Source organism: Nothoprocta perdicaria, unplaced genomic scaffold (genome assembly GCF_003342845.1).
Source record: "Nothoprocta perdicaria isolate Ctin4 unplaced genomic scaffold, notPer1 scaffold_176, whole genome shotgun sequence".
In the NCBI taxonomy this organism is placed as follows: Eukaryota; Metazoa; Chordata; class Aves; order Tinamiformes; family Tinamidae; genus Nothoprocta; species Nothoprocta perdicaria.
The window spans coordinates 1,579,991-1,602,070 of NW_020454938.1; the positions used below are offsets into that span (position 1 = coordinate 1,579,991).

The following is a 22,080-nucleotide window of genomic DNA, read 5'->3' on the forward strand; positions in this document are numbered from 1 at the left end:
GAGTGCTTGGAAATTGCTCCCGGGCATTCGGGGTTAGAAAAACAGCTAGAGATGAGACCAAAATCCAAAGGGATATAAGCCCAGTCTTAACATACAAAGCATGGGAAGAAAAAATAGTGATAACAGAACAGAGACCTCTCAAAGCATATTTTTGGCCCTTTCTCTAATAAGTCATCAGGTTTGTATGAAGAGATGTCAAATGCAGAGATGAAGAGATGCAGAAATAAATTTTGGAAAAAAAAAGAAGAAAAAAAAAGTCTTAGAGAGTAATGGGAAGGAATTGCATAAAAAAGGCCACTTGGAGCTGCTCCCACCTGAACACCGCCTGGCTCCCCAGGGCTGCCTCCTGAGCTTAGCAAACTTCTCTGCATCATTTTAAACACACCCAAAGCCATTCTGCTTGATTGTGGAAATGGCTTAACATTTGCTGCTTCTGCCCCACTGAATTCTTTTGAATTTTTTTTCCCAAATCCTATATGTTTCCTGATTTTTTTTTTTTTTTGTTACTGCTTCCTGGTGTAAGGTACCTTTCTGAATTGAAACATGCCACATCCCACGAGCACAAAAGGGGTGTGCGAGTCAGTGGAGTTACAATCTGAGTAGCAAGGGCAAGATATTTAATATCTATGCGCTCCCTGAAAGTCATCAGGTATCATCTATCCCCACTGGCCGAGCTAAGCTTGGCTGTACAGACTGTAGGCAGATCCCAGGGGATACATAGATACATATATGTATATATACAGTATATCTATATATGCCAGTGTGTACGCACCATTTGTAGAGTCCTAATCTTTTGCTAAAGGCTTGTTTTTGGTTACGTTCCCCCAGAAAAGGGGAATTTGAAGGCACAGACCCCTTAAGGCTACGTTCTCTGATCCCAGCTGTGTTCAGTCAAGGTTTGCACAGAAAGGCGCTGCTCTCTGCGGCGCCGTCAGCCTCCACAGACAGAATTCATGCAGAAACCAAAGGAGAGAGGCCTTTTCCCACCACGTACAGACCTTTACAACACGTTTTATTTAACCCCCCCCCGGTGGCTTGTCGGCTGTAGGCACCAGAAGGGCGCGGGGAGATGTCCTCTGTACCAAAGCTGAGCAGGATCGACGTGCAGAGGAGGCGCCGTGCGGTCCGGCCGCAGCGTGGTGCAGGTGAGATGCAGTCCTGGAGACCCGTGGGGCGCTCAGCAGAAGATCTCCTCGCCCTCCGGTGGTGCTTCTGACGACTGGGAGTCTGCCGAGGGAAACGGGGCGGGAATCACTATGGGAAGAGCGAGGACGGATCGTGCACTCCGGAAAAGCCCAGCCGTGCTGTAGGRCACAAGCAGGAGCACCCCACCTAGAGCTCTGGGAGCAGATGTACTGAAGCGGGGAATTTTCCCCTTGCAAAACTGGCTCCTGTCACAGCCCAAAGGAGAGACACAGCCCCTCAGATAACCCTCTGCTTCCTTCGCACAGGATGACACAGAGAAGCTGGCTTTAAGCTGGGAACTCCACTCACCACAGCTCATCCCTCAAAGTTACCTCTTTTCCAAAGTGACTCTTCTCCATCCCTCAAAGTTACCATCCCCACTCAAAGCTAGACTTCATGGCCTCCTCAAACTCGCTGAGCGGAGGCAAAAGCGAGCTCAGGGGTCCTGCAAACCATCTATGATCAGCCCTGACACTCACCAGATGGTTGGGAGCGATGTCCTTTGCCCTTTTTCTTCTTTTCTTTTTTCTCCTTTGGTTTGGCTAAACTGAAGAGGCGGGTGGGCATCTGGGGCTGTCCTTCAGCCGCCTTGTTAGTCTGGTTTGTTGTGCTAAGCAAATGGAAAGTGCTTTTCTCTTTGTGTGTCCTTGAAAGACTATTCCTTTTAGGAGACACAGACAGTTCTGCATCAAAGTGCCCCTGTTTGGGAAGGGGAGGGCTCTTCTGCTTGGAGGAATCCTCGGTGCTGGGCAGGGAGGGGATTCTTGCAAGCTTGTCATGTAGAGTGGAAACCTGTGAAAGAAAAAGAGGTGTTTTATCGGGGCATGAAATGGGCAAAGAGGAAACATCCTATTTGCTGCAAAAAACAGATGTTTGCAAATAGGCAAACATCTTCCTGGAGGTGCTATTAACAACACCTAGCCCCATTCACCAGCTTAAAAACAGTCTCCTACCCAGGCAAAGCAACGACGATGCTGGCGCTCATCGGGGAGGCTTCTCTYAAGGGCAGCCTTCCCAAGCAAAACATGAAAGTGAAACATTTTCCTGTTTTTTTTTTCCTAATGTTTGTCTCAGGATGTAATTGAGCCTTTATGTATTCAAAGGGAAGATCAAAACACGAGCTCAATAGAGCCYCACCAAACCCACTATTAAGAGCTCTGAAGCATCAGTAAAGTATCTGCTTCCTTTGCTTGATCTACCAGGCTATTTTACCTCACAGCCTTCCCATAGCATCCGTGCCCCTAACATGCAGGTACACGTGTGATGCTGAAGCAGCTCTGTTTTACACCAGGACAGTTCTGGGCTTGGACAGTAACGRGGGCTGGTAGCAGCAGGGACCCTTCTTATTCGCTACTCAGAGTTCGCTGCTGAGCTGCACGGTAAGTCTGTTCTGGCGCCCCAAATCTTTTCTGTTCCACAGTCCACCATTTATAAACTAATTCTGCTACAGCTCAAAGCAAATTACATCAAGAATTAGTGAGTTATAAACAAACAAATGATCAGCAACAGACTTGAGGTTCCATCTCTGCTCAGGTTTTGCAGACTGAGGCATGTTCTCCTCAGCCAAGCTGCTGCACTAATAGAAAATAACCCCCAACTTGCTAACAATGTACTAGCACAGCACAGAACTAGATCTGTGCACAGGCTTTTCTTTCTGGCCTGGGAAGCCAGATACCAGAAGCTTCTTGCATCAGAGCAAGTGACCTTTGCTTGCTAAGCTATGTCGAGGTGGCAGATGTCCAGACTCTTTAGGACAGGGGCAATGTCCATCTCTGCTAGATACCGAGAACACTTTTGGAGGTTGCCATAAGCAYGGACTGCAAACACCAAGGTCCTCCTCTGCAGTTATCAGTCCTTTATTTGTAGGAACTTGCAAGTGGTTTCTGTGACAGCAGGAGGGTGCAAGTAACCAGCGCTGCCTGCACCACTTCTGAGAATAAATTCTCACTTGCACCACAGAGCTGAAGCCTTGCAGTGAGGGCCATCCTGCAGTGCAGTTCACACCTCCCTGGGTTTTCCAGCGTGCTTCTGCACTCTGCCATTTGCCCAGCAATGGCAGAGCAAGTGGGCAGAGCACAGAGGACCTCAGGCAAGGGCTCCTGCAGAGACCAGGCGCGTGTCGCTGGGAGCCTGGATGCACATCGGTCACGGGCCTGCTGCGGTGGCCACTCTTACTGTGCCAAAATGCAGCCCTGCTTATCACGTGCAAAAACACATCCATCAAAAAAAAAAAACCAGACAGTTTTAAAATGCACACCCTGTGTTTCTGGATCCAGATCCGAATCCCATCTGTCCCTGCCCCACCGTGGGCAGCCTGGCAGCCGACGAGCACGGTGAGAGCAGTGCAGAGCTCTGGGCAGAGCCTCCCCGGCACCGTGGCGCTTGGCAGCACTCACCTGGTTGTGGTCAGGCTCCAACTGCGTTTGAGGTAATCGCTCCATGTCTCTCTTGAGCTGCTCCTTTTCCCTCTCCAGCTGTTTCTGTGCCGTACGGAGCCGCTCCAAGTCGAGCTGGTAGGAAGCTTTCTTCACCTGCAGCTCCTCCCGCTCCCGTTCGAGATCCTGACTCCCTCTCTGGACCTGCTTCTCTCGCTGGGCCAGGTGGGCCTCCTGCTCTGTCAGCTCCTTCTCCCGAGCTTCCCACTCCTTCTCCCTCCTCCGCTTCTCCTCCTGGTGCTGCGCCTGCTGCTTCTGCAGGTTGGCCAGCTCCTGGCGCTGCTTCTCCAGGTTGCGCTGCTTCTCCTGCTCGATCAAGGAGTTGGGCCGGGAGAGGCTTCGGGTCAGCGCTCGCTCGCTCAGCGCCAGCTTCTGGTCCTCRATGAAGGTGTCCTGCTGCAGCACCACAGCCTGCGGAGGGAGAGGGAAATCGCTGGAGCCCTCTCTGCAGAAAGCAGCTCCAGGCCCGAGCAGCTCTCGGGGACACAGTGCGTAATCCCTTAGGGGACTCAGTCACGGCAGGTTCCCTGGCACGGACTAGTTCTCACAGCCTCCCACACCAGCTCCCCAAATCCGGACTAGCTCTGTCAGCTGGTGGGCACTGCTGTGCAGGGTGGACACGGCTGTGCAGCAGCAGCAGGCTGCCTGTGAGGACAGGCAGGAGCGATGGGCGCTGTGCGAGCCGCCGTGCAGCTCGGGCAAGCGACACGCAGCAAACAGATGGGGGGCCTACCTGCAAAGCACTGAGCAGCTTATGGAGGTTGGTGATGCTTTGGAGAACCTGCTGCAAGGAAACAAAAGCGTTGCTATTAGACCTCCCTTGGGTGCCAGCACACCAGTAAAGCACTCTCCTTTCCCACCAGGACCCCAYGGGTAAGGCTTATGAGCCAGAGCGTTGAGGCCGTGGCCATCCCTCCATCCCTACTCCATGCTTTCTCACTCGTCACCTGCAACAACTGCATCATGCCCGGCCACACAAGCTGGTCACAGCACTCCCCTCAGACACTCCTCAGAGATGAYTAGCACTATTTCCCCCCCTTTGTTAGCACTCAGTGCAACAAGCTGTCCCTTATCAAGCTGTCTGCAGCTCCTGTGTGCAGCAGCTGAGACCTCACGGGAACTCACGGGGGGTCTCCTCAAACTCTTTCCTGCAGCATCAACTTGCTCACGAATAAACAGAGCAACTGGGATGAAAACTAAGGGTTCATTCCAAGTTTCCAGGGAAACAAAGGGGTAAAAGTGCAGAAGCCTTAAAATGAACCTGTACTGTCTGCTCCCTTCCRCATCACAGCATCCGTATAATGCCCGCTGTCATTAGACATGAGAGCTGTGGCAGCAAAACAAATCTGACACACACAAATTTGGCAGGTGTCGTCACAGAGCATCTGAAAACACAGGTGAACACGAACACATCGTGCATTGATGCAGTGCCAAAGCAGACTACGCTGGGGTGATGCTCCATCCCTAAGCATATTTTTAGCTCAGCTACAAATTTTCTGAATCCTGCCTACCCTACAATTACTTTTTAGACCAAAACAAAAGCCTATCCCAAATCAACCAACAAAACCAGCAGTATGTGCAAGAGTTGCTTGATAGCTAGTATTAAGAGAATGGCTTCTCATTCTGTCATTAATGCTAATTGGGAGTTATGAATGCGTATCAATGAGAGAATAGAAATCTAATTGCCCCAATTCACTGCACCTGCAACATATAATTAAACTCCTTCTATCTGCAGATGTAGAATAAATACAGTCCTGCACATCCTAGCAGTAATTAACCCTTGATGCCCCTAATGAGCACACATCACCCTGCTGGCAAGCAGATGACAGTGGGTGAATCCCCTGTCTGACCATCCAAGGTTAAATAAGTAAGTGACACCGTGGACCCAGTTTAATGTATTTAAAAGTCTGCATGCACTTCGGCATATGAAATAAATTTTCTCCTATGTTATCACCTATTGAGGCAAATTCAATTGGCACTTAAATGAAAGAAACACTAAGGCAACAGAGTCTGTTCTTACCTCATTATTCCTTTTCAACATGAACATAAGATTAGCATTTCCACCCTATGAAAAGATCACATAGTTTTAATATGAATACAAAAAAGACATCACAACAAATCTGTTTTGAAGCACTAATGACAGATCTTCCCATTTGCCATTCTGGGAGAATTCATATATGCTTTTTAAGCAAGCAAAAAAACATATAAAATCAAATGTTAATTTGGGATTGTTTTGTACTGATATGATGAATTGATCCACAGCAAGAACGGATGCAAGGTTATATTTGACCTTGACATTTCAATAATGATGCATAATTAAACACATGTTTTAGTTGATCTGCAGCCAGATGGCAGATAACCTGTGCCACAAAGGAATATTATTCTTTTGACATGATTTTCAAGGGAGGATTTTAGCTGCAACAAAGTGGTTTTAACTACACACTTACAGTTTTATTTCATTTTTAACTTGCTGTGGTACATCTAATTGTAAAGAAATACCTTCTTTAAAATGCTGTCCGATTCTGTTCTCCGAAGGTCCTGAGCATCATCACCTTCCTCCTTATCTCCACCTAAAGGAAGGAACTAGGATTAGCATTGATTATTTCACATTTTAAACCATAGATGAACTTGCTATTGTCTGAGAAATTTAATACAGGAAACGGAGATGTTTTACAAAAGGTCCACAGATCTCTCGACACTTGAAATAAGTGCATGTGCTCTCTGTAATACAGAGCACGTCACTACCACAAGAAAAGGCAGATGTGAATTCAGATTAGGATTGACTTTGGTTTCAAACAACGTCCTCATGTATTTCAGCACACTCTTATTAGCTCTATCTCCCAAACCAGCTTATACTCCAGAAGAGCACAAGTTGGGAGGACATGAGACTAATGAAGAGCAGATGGAGAGCAAAAACAGCATCATATCAGGGTATATTCTTGCAGGTAAAGTTTCAGTACTCTCTGTCTAAATGTAGTTTACAGCTGCTTCAGATACTGTGTCAGATACTGCCATGCAGCTTCTTCCTAACAACTTCTCCATGGCCTCAGTCATTGGAAATGTGTCCCTTTGGAAAGACACTGACTTCTGAAGTCTCCCAAGACTCTTTTACTACTGAATTACAGCCTAATTCAAAAGAGGCTATTTCTACAGCATAGGGTGTGTGCTAAGCCACCAACAGCCCGAGGCTGTCCCCCACTTATCACTGCAAGAGAGAGGCTGGGCCCCAGACAGGCCCTCCAGCTCTCAGTGTGWATATATTTGTCATTACCATGACAAAGCCCGTTGGGAGTGTTGTGGCTTTCCAAGGGCTGTGGAAATCTCTACATATTTCTCATGCCTGACTGTCTGGAGCTAATGCTGCTCCTTCAAGACAGGAGGTCAGATGGGCCCAACGATCCCAAAGCTGAGACAGACACTAGCCCAGCACAACTGACAGTACTGGGAGCATAAGTGAAGGAAAGAGCTAAGAATTTGGGGACAAGGGTGTTTCTGATGAGCGTAGCAAAGAAAGAGAGCACTGGGAAGCAGMCAGCTAAACATCTGACTGCTGGGAGGTAACTGGAAAAGAGAGTTGGAGGGAGAACCCCATATATATGTGTAAAGAAGGAGGGATGATTCTGAGCACCAAGAGAGAGCAGAGTCAGCATTGCAGGTGCTTAACCCTCTCATAGCTTTTTCAATAGAGTTTTCAATAATCATAATCTCTCCCCTGTACATACACTCATCTGCTATTTGATCTGCCTACCATCACAGGAGAGCAGCTGGGAAATCAGAATTCAGCAGCTGCTGGAGCCCTTCTGAAGGGAGAGGCCATCATGACATTATGCATTATTAACACAAGCCAATATGCACAYGTTTAATTACTCACCCTTGGAGGCGTTCATCTGATGACTGTCAAATCCTCCAAAAGTTTCTGCCCGTCTAGGGAGAGAGATGGGGCCAACGCCTCCTTCTTGTTCCATGACCTGCTGCCCAAGGACACAGCCAAGGCTCCTGCTCACCAGGCCTTGCAGCAGTTCAACTGGTAATGATAAAAAGCAACAATATCACTCTTGAAGATCATCTCAGGCTTCCTGAGCCATTTTCCTTCCAACTGAGCTCAGGCCAGAAATTCACACACGTTTTCAGAACGATAAATTACTAGTTCTGTGACAAGGACAGCAACAGTGCATGTTTCCTCTTGTAAAAACTCAGTCTGTTTGGGCTTAAATTCCAAGACCAGGAGTTGTGCAGTGGTTTACCCCTCCCTCCCTTTCTCCAGGCAACCCTGGTGTGCTCTGACTACAGCACTGAACAATTTCTGCTCTCTCCAGAAATCACACTGGAAAGTTGCCCAAGTTTTCATTTGCCAGCAGACTTGCTCGTCCCTTGCAACACCAGGAATGCCTTCAGAATCAGAGCCCACCTCTCACACTGTGCTACCCTGCTGAGAGTGGAGCAGAGCAAAGGACAGAGAGGCCCATACTTCAGACAAGGATAAAATTCTGGGTTGCCCTTGCCCTCAGCTTCCATTCAGTGCATGGATGTTCCCTCTGTTAGGACCTCTTTTCTGGCCTCCATCTAACAGCCATCAGCACCTGCCTCTTTTCCTGATCCTCGTTACCTGTCTTGTTAGCCACAATACTCACAAGTGTGAGCAGCACTGTCTAGCTGTGCTCTGGGTTGTTGCTCATTCGGGAGGAGGAGATGACTCCTCGTAAAAAAATATGCTTGAGACCTGACAGATTCACCACGAGATGGACGTGWGGGTCAGTGCAACAAACGTGTGTCCCTGCCTTGCCCACCTTCATTTATTGCACTTTTCATAATGGCCTCTCCTTTCGGTGCCTCCTCCGTGTTTGCTCTGAAGAGCACTCTGGAGCCTGGCAGGTCCTCCTGCACAGAGCAGTCTGCCATGTCCCTGAAGATCTTCTCCTTTTCCTCCAGCAAGATGAGGATCTGCTTGTCCTTCTGGTGAAGTTGTTCTGTGGCAGTGAGAGGGTGAACAGGAGGAAAAAAAAAAAAAAGAAAGAAAAGAAAGAAAAAAAGATGAAGACAGAAAGTAAAAGCTTTGGCACAGCTACAAAATAATTCTTGGGTTACTGGCCCCATCTAGTGGAACAGCTCTGAAAAACAGCATGAAGCAAGAGCACGCAGTAAACTCGGGGAAAAAAAAGGTGCGAACACAGACGAGGGCAAACAAGGACTGCAGTTATTTGCTGGAGGCACAATTTTCCCAAATCCTCAAAACAATCCCCAGATCTGTTCTGTCCCTTAATGGTGTTTACCTTTCAATTCTCTCACTTTTGTGTCTGACACTCTCTTTTCCAACTCAGATTCACTAGGGACTCCTTCATCTTCATCCTTATCCCTGGACGAGAGAGACATCTCAGTTACTACCATAATATGATCACATGCAACAGCTGTCCCACAAGAACAGCTTGGTATCTTACATGGTGTCAATTGTATCTTGAATGATCTGTATCCAGCTGCTACGCTCTTCTTTGGAGCTGGCATGGACTTCCACCATCTCGGGATCTTTGGTACCCACGCTGATCAGGAACAAACCCTTCTCTTCATGAGCCACTTCTCGTACAATCAGCTTCTTCAGGGAGATCACAGTGGATTTCTGGTCCTTCAGATGGAAAGATGGGTGAGGAGGGCAAAGAAGTACCAGAGTTTTTAGATAGTTTACTAACAATCAAAAGGTCCAAATACCAATGCATTTACCTCTTTCAGATTGTAAGCATTTTTTGAAGCTACTGGTTAATTAAACATTTAAAATTTTAAGGCTAGACAGGTTGTCTTCTTTTATCAGTGCTGTAGAAAACATCACTTCACCGTCTTTCCTCCCAACAACTATTTTAAAATCAGCTGTGTGGTTTTGCACACTCTGCTGTGTTTTGCTCTGTCTCCAGCAGACCTTTTATCTCATCTCCTCCTGCACACACCCTGTACTCTATCTTTAATATCACAACTCCTGGTACTTAGTGAGGCTTGCTAATGTGTGCTTCACATACATTATCTCGGCCAATGCTCCCTAGGAGGGAATGATATCTTATTTTCAAATCCCACAAAAGCTCTGCTGTGCTCAGAACCTGTGAGTGACTAGCATGATGGACAGGATTTTGAGGGAAGACTATCCACACTGTGCTAYGGCCCTTGCATCAACCTGCTTAGCTGAAAGCTTCCCCTGTGAAGAGCACGTGTTGTGCAGTTCATTGAGGAAGCTGGAATAACTCACAGCTGCTTTAAAAATGTTGTTCAAAGGGTGTAAAGAACACAAAGAACCAAATGGCTAAACCATTCTGCAAGGTACAACCCCAACGGGCCCAATTAGGTACTGGATTGTCCCCAGTGGGTCCTACGTCCAGGCCTGGCTTCAAAGCCAATGCTTTTGCTTTCGTGCATTACAAATATATTCCACTGACGTGAATTTGCAAGCTGTTTGATCAATTTACTGCAGTAGCAGCCTTTTCTTTTTCCCCCTTAGCACTTCACAAGGTATTAKGGCAGTTTCTTCTGCTATGATTTGTTTTTATGATGTCCACATTATCCCATTACCTCACCCCCAACACTGCTTCAGTTTGCACAAACTGAAAAGGAGTAAGTGCATCAAGTGATGGGCATATTTTCAAGACCAATTATCCGCTGTGCCAAGGCAGGGCAGAAATGACTGAGGGGAGGTGGGGAACGAAGACATGTTTTCCAATAGACAAGAGTGGAGCCTGCTCAGGAAACACAAATGTTATATGTAACATCAACCTAAATGCTGAGAAAACTAAGTTGTTCAGCAGGAAATAGTTGGCTTCACTGCAGGACACATATCAAGGATCTCTCCAATAGAAAAGGAAGGAGAAGAATCTGTTGAAGCCTTACCAGTGAGGCAAAGACATACTTCTGGTCCTTCTCCTGAAGGAACACGAGCATATCAGAGAGGAGAACAGCCTGGACTTCTGCAAAAGGAAAAGAAGAGCAGGTAGAATAACCAGCTTAATCTTTTTGTAACGCCAATGTCCTGGCTGTTGGGGAACATTAAGGCTGTTTTTGCAAATCCCACAAATGGGACCAGTCTTCCATGCTGCTTAGTCTGCTGGCTGGCAGAAGCAGTAGCTCCTGCAGCAGCAATAGGACCAGCTTGTGGAAACCCCGTGTCAGATCAGCTCTGAGGCAATATCTCTGTGCTATGGAGAACTGCACTTGAGAAACCTGCAGGACTCCTACGTCTGTCTAAGCTGCAATGTTCCTCTCCAGGCACAAGCTATCTAACAGAAAAGCAAAAGCTAAGGACACCAAATGTAACCATCGTCTTCTCAAGCAACTATTATTTTGGTCCCCGAGCAAACGATTTACACAGGAAGTCTTGGGTTTTATGGTTCTCTTGATGAGTGGTTTGCGGAGTACAAATTACCATGCAATAGCAGTATTCGTCAGCTGTAATTTCTTTCCCAGGAAATACTGACTTAAGGAACCACCACTAATTCTGCTTTCAGACAAATACAGCTCCTGCTAAATCCTAGGGGAGTTAAAGGGTTCTGCATGAGATACACGACCTGGCTTTCCTTCACAGGAAAAGAAAGTACAACATGGACTGAACAGAAAATTTTAAATCAGCAGACACACTTTTCCCAAAGTACACATGCAGCTTTCCAAGTCTTCTCATGCTACATCGTCATAAGGTTGTACAGTAACTAGTAAGTGTAGGGCCCCACCTTCATCCTGCAGTACAAAGAGGGTTTTGGAATAGACTTGGGAAATCTTGTGACAGAGATGAAGCAAACAGAACAAAATAATCACCTCATGGGCAATTCCTTCCATTCTCTTCTGGCAGGACATAAAGCATYTTGGATAAAAGAACCCTCTAACTTTTATCAAAGGTGCAAAACGAACTCATTGCACTGCATAACACCAGCTACCAGACTCCATGCAGCCCCAAGTACGATGGTTTAAACAACCGATGCCAGGAGTAAGAGGAAAGAAACCTAAACTTTCTGACAAGTCTGAAACAGAGCATTACCTGCCCTTAGCATTACCATGATCCTAGCTTAAGGTCTCCTTGGGAGATTCAGTGCTTAATTCAATAATGAACAACAGTGGCATGCTTTGCTCAGTAAAGCAGAGCAATTCAGAAAAACAATTATTTACATTATATAACAAACAAAAAGCATTTTAAGAAATCCAGTAGCTAATAATACACACAACAGCAAGTCTGAGGAAGCTACAGGGCTTCCCATCCTCCTCACTTCCCCTTTGGGCACAGTGACAGCTTGCCTAAGCGGCTCAAGAAGTCTGAGAGTAGGAAACGTYCAGGCCCCTGCTCTGCAGTAGCTGCTGGCAGAGGGGATGTCGCACTGCAGAAGACCTTTAGAGCAAAGGAAACGCAGAGCTGCTTGTGGGCAGAGACACCRGGAACTTGAGGTTTGGGTTCAGCCTCAGCATGTGCTTCCCAGAGCCACCGCACATGCGCGTTTAGGCGCGGAGTCAGGACTCGACGCTCTGAGCAACTGTGGCCTCATCATGATCTCACGGCCCAAAGCATCTACTGGTGATCCATTATGTTCTCCTTGAATCACACACTAAGATCCCACTGCCCTGTGAGCCTTCACCAAGCATCCAGTTACAGTGTGGAGAAACAGCTATCATTTCTAAAACAGCCCAATGCCAGGGTGGGAATTGGGTATAAGGTAGGTGGAAGGCTACCATCAAAATCTCTCAAAGCAGAAGAATAAATAACTGCTGGAGATGACAAGTCTAAGGAGGAATCCTATCCCCRTAAGCGCAAGGCAAGATATTCTCACCTTTCAATCGTCCAGCTGCATTTTTCAGTGAAACAGGCCCATCTCGGATGAGCTTTCGATGCCGCAAATCCTCTTTTGCAAACATCTGGCCACTCTTCATCCTCATGATGGACTTGCTATCTGTCCGGGTGTAAATCTCATCAAGGCGCATTTTCTTCTCGTAATTGCTGACTTTGCTATCGACCGCAGCAATCACATCCTTAACCAGGTTTAATGACTGAGTCAAGTCTTGATGTTCCACTTCATTTTCTTTGAACAGAAACAGAAACATCTCCATTTCATTTTGTCCTTGTGTGGATTCTAACTTGCCACTTCTACTCCCGTCCTTCCTTTCCTCCATCCCAWACTCCTGTATTACAACTTCTTAATACTTTCGAGAGACAGATTTACATTTTTGCTTCTTAAAGAGATTCTCACAGCCCTTTCAGATATATAGTTGTGGTTGGGGACTACTCCAATATACTCTGCATACAGCCAGTATATACGAAATGCATAAATAACATATTTCAGCTGTTACCCCAAAAAAACACAAGTTGAGAGATTTCCAAGTCTAAGGCTATTGCTCCATAATTATTTAAAGACAGATTTATGTCAGCTAAATCAAGGAAGCCAAAAAGCTAATCCTTTAAGGAGACATAAACCCAGTTATTTGATTATAGTACACAGTAATGACAATTCTAAGAAAATCTGCTTCAGTTGAAAAGGATCAGGAAACTTACACCATATAAACAAATACGTGCTTAGGAAAGAGGAACTGGTCCTACCTTTGGTGTATTGCAGTATCCTTTGTAACAAGACCGGATACTTGGTGATTCTCTGTGTCACCAACAAGATGCATTCAGGAATCCCAAGGCGTCTCACCACCGAACTGCTCATTCTTTTCTGAGAATCAAAGAGGAATATTTCAGTTCCAGTGTGGGAAATGCTCAGAGTATAGACAGGATGTAATTTTTGCATCATCTTCTATCAGGTCCTACCTTGACAAATGCCTGAAACCGCTTATCCTTTGAGTACAGATCCTTGAAGTAATTCACAGCCTCATTGTGATGCCCGCAGAACTTGCCGTATGTTTTCTTCATTCGCTCGGCATTCTCAGCGGAGAACTGCAAGACACAAGGCACAGAGATTATTGAGTTCTCAGCACAGGATCCCAACACTGCCTGCYGGCCTCTCAAAAAGAACCTTATAAGACCAGATTAGTTCCAAACATGCTAAACTAAGCTATTCATCTCTAGAATTTATAGAGCTGAGTTTGGGATTTCACGGTACTCACAGTGACTTAACACAATGTCAAGGATTGCACCTCTGAGGGCTTAAAAGCCTCCCCAAAAATGTCATGATGGACGAAAAGAGGACAGGAGAAAACAGAGGTGTGGAAAGGTAGAAAGACCCACTCAAAGTTATAAACCAGATCGGTATCTTAGCTAAAACACAGGACTTATGCCAGTAGCTGTGTGCTACTGGCCTACTCTCCAGGTTATGGCTGAAGCGCTCTGCACTATAATGGAACACGGCAAATTGTCATCATTACACCTTGTTCTGAAAAGCTTCAAAGTGCTTAAAAAGCAGAGGCAGATACACGGAGCACAAAGGTGCAATCAGTTGTGATTATCTAATAAGCATAAACAGGAAGGAAGGAGGAGCAAGGACAGAGCGCTTGGTTTCTAGCTATGCTCTCAGAAAATGCAAATATTTTCCAGAGCTCACCTGATTCACCAGGATGTCACCTATCCTCCTGATGACAAAGTTCTTCTCACTTTTGTCTGCCAATGACTCCCTCTTCCTTTCCAGRATCCGCTGGAAGAACTGACTGTGGATGTGCAGCAAGTTTTCCAAGCAGGGGAAGATCTTGTCCACTACGTGTTGATCATACTGCAGCTCCTTTATCATCCCTGCACTGTACACATCATTCATGATCTTCAGGGTGCGGACATGATGCATCTCTGTCTGCATTAGCTCTGCATAGGAGGAGGACAAGGTCAAAAACCTGCTCGCTGTAGAGGACTTGGGGGTACAAGGAAAAGTTGTCATTGGAAAGCTCAGCCACACAAGCTGCTCTAGAGCAGCTTCCAAAAACTTATGGATGCAGAAGAAACACAGAGACAGAGGAGTCCAGCAACAAAAAGTTTCTGACTTTGCTACTGAGATCTGACCATTTCTCACCATTATCTCAATACTGCACTTCCAGCCTTAACATAGTTTATTTTTGTTGAAATAYAGGACGGCTCTCGTATCAAGATGATGATGACATCAATACAATTAGCTAGCTGCTCTACTGTAGCAGGGTATAAGTATCCTAAGTAGATGAGTGAAGAGAGGCAATGTTTTTCATTCTTTCTTTTTTTCTTTTTTTTTTTTTTTGATGGTTTCTGCATAGAAAGGCAGAGCAAGGCTTCAAAGAAAATTAGTTTTCTAAGAATTTCAGGAACAAAACTCCAGTGTCTGAGAAATCAAAATAAATTTTCCTATTTGTCAGCATAAAGCTTCCCAAATAGATAGAAGTACATAAGTAGTTGCTAAAACCAGTGAAAAAACAAAATGCAGGTATGTCTCACCATAAATGACGTCCTGCCGTTTGACAACATCTTTCTTCTGCTGTCGTAGGAACTTGCTGTCCACTACCTGGCTCCAAGACTCTGCCTCCAGCTGCTTCGAATCTAGTTCCAAGTCTCCCATCAGCTGTCCTTCGTTCATGTCTGCACCTTCACAAAGCAGCACAAGTGTTAGGAGGATACAGGTAACCTGTCTGATTTGGGATTCCTGCATATTCTACAGGTTTGGGAGCTCCTTTTGCTATGCCACCAGTATCACATATGTCCTCCTTTCCCAACAAAGAAATGATTGTGCGGAGTTGCACCAAGTAAGGACAATGTTACAAAAATCATCTTCAAAGCTTCCTTGGCCCTTGCACAAAAGTAATTCCGAATTTTCACACAGGCTAAATTTCAACTCAGATAAAAATGGATCATTCGTGAGCCATTAATCTGTGATAGAATGGCACAATGATCACCACACAACGTGCTCCTTCAGAGCTACGTGAAGTCTGTACTTTCAAAATTAGAAAGGTAGAATTAATGCAAGTAGASTTGAATGCTACATATGTTACATAAATAAATACATGTAAGAAAGATTGTCCATTTGTGCAGAAACTTAAAAATCTTCTTATCATCAGCATACCCTTGTTTAGTTCTCTTCAGGTACATACTGTAAAAATATCGATTATACTCTGGAAAACTTCATGTAAAAAAGATTAATAACAAAAGTAGTAAAAGATTAATAAATTTCATGTAAAAAAAAATTACAGCTGAGAAATTAATTTAATGGAATTAACTGACATAATTTTTGAGAGCAGAAAGCTAAATAACACCCTTCCTCCCTCCTTGCTATGAGGGAAAAGAAGCACCACCTTTTTGCCATGAGAAAGGCAAAAAGGTGCAAAATACATAACTGAAATGGATGGGCCAGAAGAACAGAGGAAGGAGGAACTGAGCTGAACTCCAAGTAATGCAGCAGTAATGGATACCTTCCATACATCTTCTCAAAATTCAACAAGCTGATGAAACTACTGTGTGTGGCCTTGTTTTAGTTTATCACACCAATATTCCTGTATTACAGTCTTTGCACTTTAATTGCCCATTAAAAGAAAAACTCATGCTGAATCATAAAAAGGGACCTTCAGTTTTTGGAAGGCAGCACTGAGGCCTTGCTGCTGTTATATGTGCCAGGGCATCTCTTACCCTCATCGATCAGCGACTCCATCGATTCATTCACCCGGCTGATTTTATGTAAAGAGTCTGTGGACTGTGAGAGGAATTTCCAAGTATGTATTAGGTTGTCATCATTGCCTACTCTGTAGACAAAGGAAAACAAGAACTGTAGTTGAGGACATCAAATCCCAGTCAATAACCTTTTCAAGACTACAGAAGAAATGGCATTTTAAATGCAAATARAAAACCAAAGTACGTGTTGCTTAGTAACACGAAAATGTACTTCTATTGTTTTCTAACAACTATACAACAGGACTGACATGCAAAAAGATCTAAATTTCCAAGTGATGGTGCTTCTTCCATAACGGATCACAGCTCAGGTTTTATGGTCTGGACAACTCCTTTCATTACTTTCAATTTTTATACTGTTACTTTCCCTCATCATTTCCTTGGGTTAGGCAGGGGCCAGAATGCAATACAGAAAGCTGTCCAAGAGTCTTTCTCACTAGCTCTGAGCAGGAAAAGGAAAATAAACTGAAATAAATTTCATCATTTCTTCCTGGAGCTCAGAACATCTCTGTGAAGCTGCCGTGCATGTAGCAAGGCCAGCTGAGATGCCTTTGAAGTCACACCATGGCTAAACTAACCCAGACAACTTGATTGGCATAACAGCTGATGGGATCATAATATAGATTATAAGAATATGAGCAGTTTTATGATTTTCTGATCCTCTTCCCTATTGGTAACACAGACCATATTATACAAACCCATTTCTCATGAGATTCCTTTTTTTTTTTTTTTTTTTAAATCAGGGGATGCACAGGATGGATCCTTACCCTGCAATGTTCTGTATGGAGACACTCTTGGAAAGTGCTGCAGGCTGCTGTGACCTCCTGTTATTGAATATGGAGGTCACGGTGCTTTCATCAGGAGCGAGTATGGCAGAGCGCGGGCGCTCCTTGGGCTGGGAGCCTAGAAGGGAAGAGACAACTGTCTTGTTAACTGCAACAAYGGTAGCTTAACGAAGCCAGGCTCTAAAATTCATATCCTTTTCTCTACGGCAGACCCTCAGTGATTAGAAGCAGTCATTACTGCAGTGAAGTCTGAGGTACCTGACTCTCTCAAACCACTACTGTGCTGTACATTAACATAAGGCAGGAATAGAAAGTCATGAACTTTCTATTCAAAGCAAAGCCAAGCCATCCACTTTGCAATTTTGCTCAAATAGAAAATGCAAATATTAGTTCCTCAAATATCTTTGAACAAATTCTAGGTCTCCTGCTCAGGATTAATGTGGTATGATTGATGTGAGCCATCTGAGAAACTTTATCCTCTTAAGACACAATATGCTTAAGTCTAATTCAATTCTGCTGCATAGTAGGAAAACCAAAGACAAGGGCTTATTAACTGTTATCTTTTCTGTGATACCATCACAGCTCAACAGGTTCCAGAGAGGCTGGCACTGAATCCTTCTTACGGAACTAAGTGCTGCTCTTTCTCAAGAGGGAAAGAAAAACAACCCCTCGGTGGGGCCCTGCACTTAAATATAAGATGCAGGTGGAACCTGCAAGTCCAGAAACGCACACTTGGGCAAGTGAATTTAATTTTAATCCACGAATAATCACATGTATCAAGCTACTATTTTACTTCTCTGGGCAAGGAATTCCTGTAGTTATATACATCTTCATGCTTCTGGTCGAAGCTTTTGAGCAAGTTTTTACTAACCATACAGAAACATCAATCTATATCTCATTATTTAAAGATGAGCATCAATTTTCGCCTAATCTTTCCATCTCAATTCAATTTTTCCCTTCTTCAGACTGCTTTCTGGTTTGTAGAGTGGAACTTCTGAATTTCTGATAAAACCCACGCAGGGTACATCCCACCACACAGTGCGGGGCCACACAGTGATCTCCAAGCAGGCAGAATCCAGGTTGTCAATCCATGGTACTACAGAATCTATAGGGGCTGTTTCATTTTCATTTTTTCCCCTCAGTCACTGTGGGCAGCTCTACAGCACACGGTCTATCACCRTGCCAGCATGCAGCATTTGTCAGTATCGCCCCTGTTCAAAATTAACTTTTCTATTTTTTATTACATGAAAATATAAGAATATTGAAATATATACTTTAAACAAAGATCCCTTCAACTTGCAATCTTAGCTTTTTATGTTAACATAACATACACAGGCGGATTCTTTTCAGTGTCAGGCACACATGAACATAAGTCTTCCAGATTTTGTGGGCTCATCAGCTGCAGCCCTTGAGGAAGCCAGAACAGTCAAGCAGCTACTCTAAACCTGACATGGTTTTACATTTGCTTCAAGTTACTTCATGCAGAAGTGGCAAAACCATCTGCACAACTGCAGCACAGCTCCTGAAATCCGAAACACTGCTTATCATGCCCAAGGGATGCTCCCAACCCTGTGTTATTAAAGGTTTAGCTTTGATAATATGGAATATTCATTCGTCATAACAGTTAAGAACAGCAGCTAGAGACCAACATCAAAACAGAAAATTTACTTACTTTTGTTTCTCATGGTTACTGTGGGTAATGAAGAGGTATCATGTGCCTGCAGCATCCCTTTTTGTGGCTAAAAGAAATGGAAATTTACTGTAATTTCTGCTCTCTTTTCCCATCGGGCCATGCCATGTAACTAAATTCAAAAAGCAATGTTTTCCTGAAACCTCTCAGAACAGATTGGTCCTTGGGTATACACGGATGGCATTAACTCTCATCAGCTGCAGTAGTTGCCATCAGTGAAATAGGCAAAATCACAGATGGAGAAATGTGCAGTAAATAGTAAAATGAAAAGAAAAAGGACTGATATTACTTAGGAGAACAACTAAAAGTCACAGAAGAGATTTTCTAATTTTCCTCATAATTGCATTGATTACGGATTCATCCTTGTGCTAGYTTGCAGAACCATACCACAAAAGAGATTCCCCACATTTAGGTAAACGTGAATTCTGTTCAAGCCACACACAAAGATAAATCTCACATAAAAACATACTACCTAATAAATGTCACGATGCATTATATAGTCATAAATGCTGCATCGCAAAACGTAGCATTAAGAAATTAAGAGGTATTGCACCCGTGGGTGTTAGACAATCCTGCATTTTCCCAGTGCTTTCTTATATCATATGCTCCTCCAGTGTTTTTACCACAGTTGCTGCACTAACACCCTCTTCTCTTAAGTACCTGCCTAAGCACTAAGAATTTGGRAGATTTAGAGAAATGATTCACTATAGCACAAGGTCTGGCTCTTCCAGACGAGCTGGAAAGCTTTGCACAATACAGCAGAAGACATTATACATCTTCATACCCCAGTGTTTAGACAGTTCTCCCTCAATACAGTCAACGAAATCTCTTACCTTCATTTTGACCTTTGCACAGGAGGCAAAACTCTCCTTACAGCCTTTGTGAACAATTGCATTGCAGTCTGCAAAAAGCAAGAAAACAAGACACAGAAAGAAGATCAGTATTTGCCATTTTTGTATTTTGAACTGTTATCCTGCATAACTGAACTGCAGCTTTCAGTCATCAGTGCAGTTTATAYGGGTAGTTGCAGATGCTGACAACCAGGCTGCTTTCCAGCATAATTAGCTCCTTATTTATTAATGTTTCCACATGGTTTTCAACAGGAAATTCTGTTTAAAAATGAAGGCAAGGCAGAGCTAACAGGGTCTTAAACAAAAACAAAACACAACAAAGGGGTTTTTATTCTTCTGAAAGCAAAGTAAGGGGGAAAGAAGATGGAGACAGAAATAGAAGCCAATTAGGTTCCCAGTATTTTCTCTGAAAACACTAATATCTTTCTTATCAAGGCAAGTATTATAGGATCCAGAAGGCATGAAAAGGACAGGAAAATTAATTTAGATGAAGTTAGACACATCATAGACAGGATCTTTTTTTCCATCTGTTACTGTACTACAAGATTATCAGAAAAAGTAACAGAAGCATCTGCCAGGTAACTGTATTTGTGAGACAGGCACCTGTCTGCTGGGAAGTAGACTCAAGCCACTGATTTTGGCTAGAAAACACCACACAAACAGCACTGTGCTTTAGCACCAGCTTTTGCTGCAAAAACGCTAGGAAAAAACAAACAAACAAACAAAAAATCCACTTAATTTCTTTTTCCTCAGCCAGCCAATGATCTATCCTAGCAGATTTCTGTGAATCAAATTTTTCAAAGATTAAAAGAACTGTCCTCCCTCCCATAATGAAATTCAGGATCTTCAAGAAAATCTGCTGTTCTGTTCACTCCTGAAAACACAGGTTAACACAATTCACCAATTATTATATTCTAAATGTACAGTTCTAAATCGTCTTTAAAAGAAATATGAAATGAAAACATTCCAAGCCCAAATCCACAAAACAGTCTCACTTCACTAAAAATTGCMAAACTAAGAAAAGCCTGCTTAATAAAAGCTCGCAATTGTTCTGACATTTGGAGAGACATAAAGGCAAGGACACAGGGCGTTGCTATTTTGTAGATGTCCCACAACTTCCTGTGCAAAAGAGCAGAAACCCTGCGTGCAAACAACCCCCTTGAGAACAACAGAGCGCCTGTAGCTGCTTATCAGCCATGTTCAAGGCACTCAATAGATGATTTTAAGATGCCATGTTAGAACAGACCACTCACAGATGCGAGTTTAAAAACAGTCTGGGCTCAGACCAAACTTTCTTTGGGATGCTCATTTTCCAATCAGTACAGAAAGCTTAAAATAATTTTCTGTTCTGTCTTTAAAATTAAGAACGCCTTTATTAAGTTGTGTGCAGCTACAGGTCATTGTGGGAATACTATAACTCATCAGAATATAAAGAAGGTATCAGGATAAATTTCATTTTTCTAAATGGTTTGAAAGGTTTTTTTTTTTTTCTTTTTAAGTAGAGTGGGAAAAGGGCAAGGATGCCGCATTTGAGAGTTTATGGTTTTTAGTATTTTCCATCAGCATGAGACAGAGCATGTCTCATGCAAACAACTTGGCTGAAATCTCTCTCTTTCAGGAAACTCAAAGCTGCCTCTGGAGATTCAGCTAGCTGCTCCTCCCCCCTCCCTCGAGATGTTTTATATACTGGTCATTGATCAGAATCAGCAGAGACCAAGGCCTTTGTTTCAGCCTGGAGAGATCCCGTCACACTGTTCCTGTTGCCTTCAGGTGAGGAGAAAAAATATTGCAGTAATAACTGCATTATATTATAATAGTGAGGAATGCAGCATCCTGAGCTGCAGTGGGAAAAATAGATCTTGGGCCTCYTTATCTTGCCCAGTTTTGGCTTGCTACGTGAAACAGCCCTTGTTCTGGTCTTGACCACACAGTCTGCTGACATGATGGAGTTACTGATAAGCGAGTAAGTGTCTGCTAAGAAACCAGGACAAAATCACCAAGYCCAACAGAAACCAGCTCTGGGGAGACCAGCAGCTGCCTACAGTGTGTTGCACGTGGACAAGCAGTTGTCATTTAATCCCAATCCAACTTCATAAAAAAAGGGGAAAAAAAAGAATGGATATTTTCCTTGTATATCACCTGCTCTCACCAAGTGCTCAGGGAAGCAGCATTTCAAGAACTAAGCTATGCAAAGCAACACATCATAGATGGACAGGACCTTCTCTTCCTTAGGGGATATAAAAGCCACAATATCTGCTGGTTTTCTTTGTCCCTTATCAGGTCTATCAAGGTGTCTTGGCCCCAAGCCATAATGGCTGCTGAAGTAACCAAAGTTCTCCAGACAACCGGCACAGCTCGACACAGAGGGGGAGACCTGTTGCAGGACACAGTAATGTGGAGGAGACCAAACTGGGCTTGCCAGGAGGCTGTGGGACAGTACTATGTGCAGCATTATCTCCAAAGTTTCCTTCTCTCCCCAAATCACAGTTCTTCAAGAATAACAAAAACACAGCATAAGGTCCACATTTTCCCTACTGGATTTAATGAAACACCAAGGGGAAAATAGGAAAAGAGACTT

General features: G+C 44.0%; 1 protein-coding gene across 1 annotated transcript in view; it reads right to left on the bottom strand.

Moving 5' to 3' along the window:
* Positions 1-561: 561 nt before the first annotated feature.
* Positions 562-22,080, bottom strand: part of AKAP13 (A-kinase anchoring protein 13) — a 62,838-nt gene continuing 41,319 nt past the window's right edge. The window contains exons 10-29 of the mRNA XM_026036306.1: positions 19,485-19,552; positions 18,634-18,700; positions 16,944-17,079; positions 16,138-16,250; positions 14,956-15,102; positions 14,108-14,358; positions 13,378-13,503; positions 13,165-13,282; positions 12,401-12,649; positions 10,482-10,558; positions 9,056-9,237; positions 8,891-8,973; positions 8,408-8,587; positions 7,492-7,644; positions 6,120-6,190; positions 5,641-5,685; positions 4,354-4,404; positions 3,582-4,031; positions 1,665-1,977; positions 562-1,227 (exon numbers count right to left, since the gene is read on the bottom strand). Of these exons, the coding sequence (XP_025892091.1) occupies positions 1,178-1,227; positions 1,665-1,977; positions 3,582-4,031; positions 4,354-4,404; positions 5,641-5,685; positions 6,120-6,190; positions 7,492-7,644; positions 8,408-8,587; positions 8,891-8,973; positions 9,056-9,237; positions 10,482-10,558; positions 12,401-12,649; positions 13,165-13,282; positions 13,378-13,503; positions 14,108-14,358; positions 14,956-15,102; positions 16,138-16,250; positions 16,944-17,079; positions 18,634-18,700; positions 19,485-19,552 (2,930 nt within the window). The 3' untranslated portion in view covers positions 562-1,177. The remainder of the gene's footprint in view (positions 1,228-1,664; positions 1,978-3,581; positions 4,032-4,353; positions 4,405-5,640; positions 5,686-6,119; positions 6,191-7,491; positions 7,645-8,407; positions 8,588-8,890; positions 8,974-9,055; positions 9,238-10,481; positions 10,559-12,400; positions 12,650-13,164; positions 13,283-13,377; positions 13,504-14,107; positions 14,359-14,955; positions 15,103-16,137; positions 16,251-16,943; positions 17,080-18,633; positions 18,701-19,484; positions 19,553-22,080) is intronic.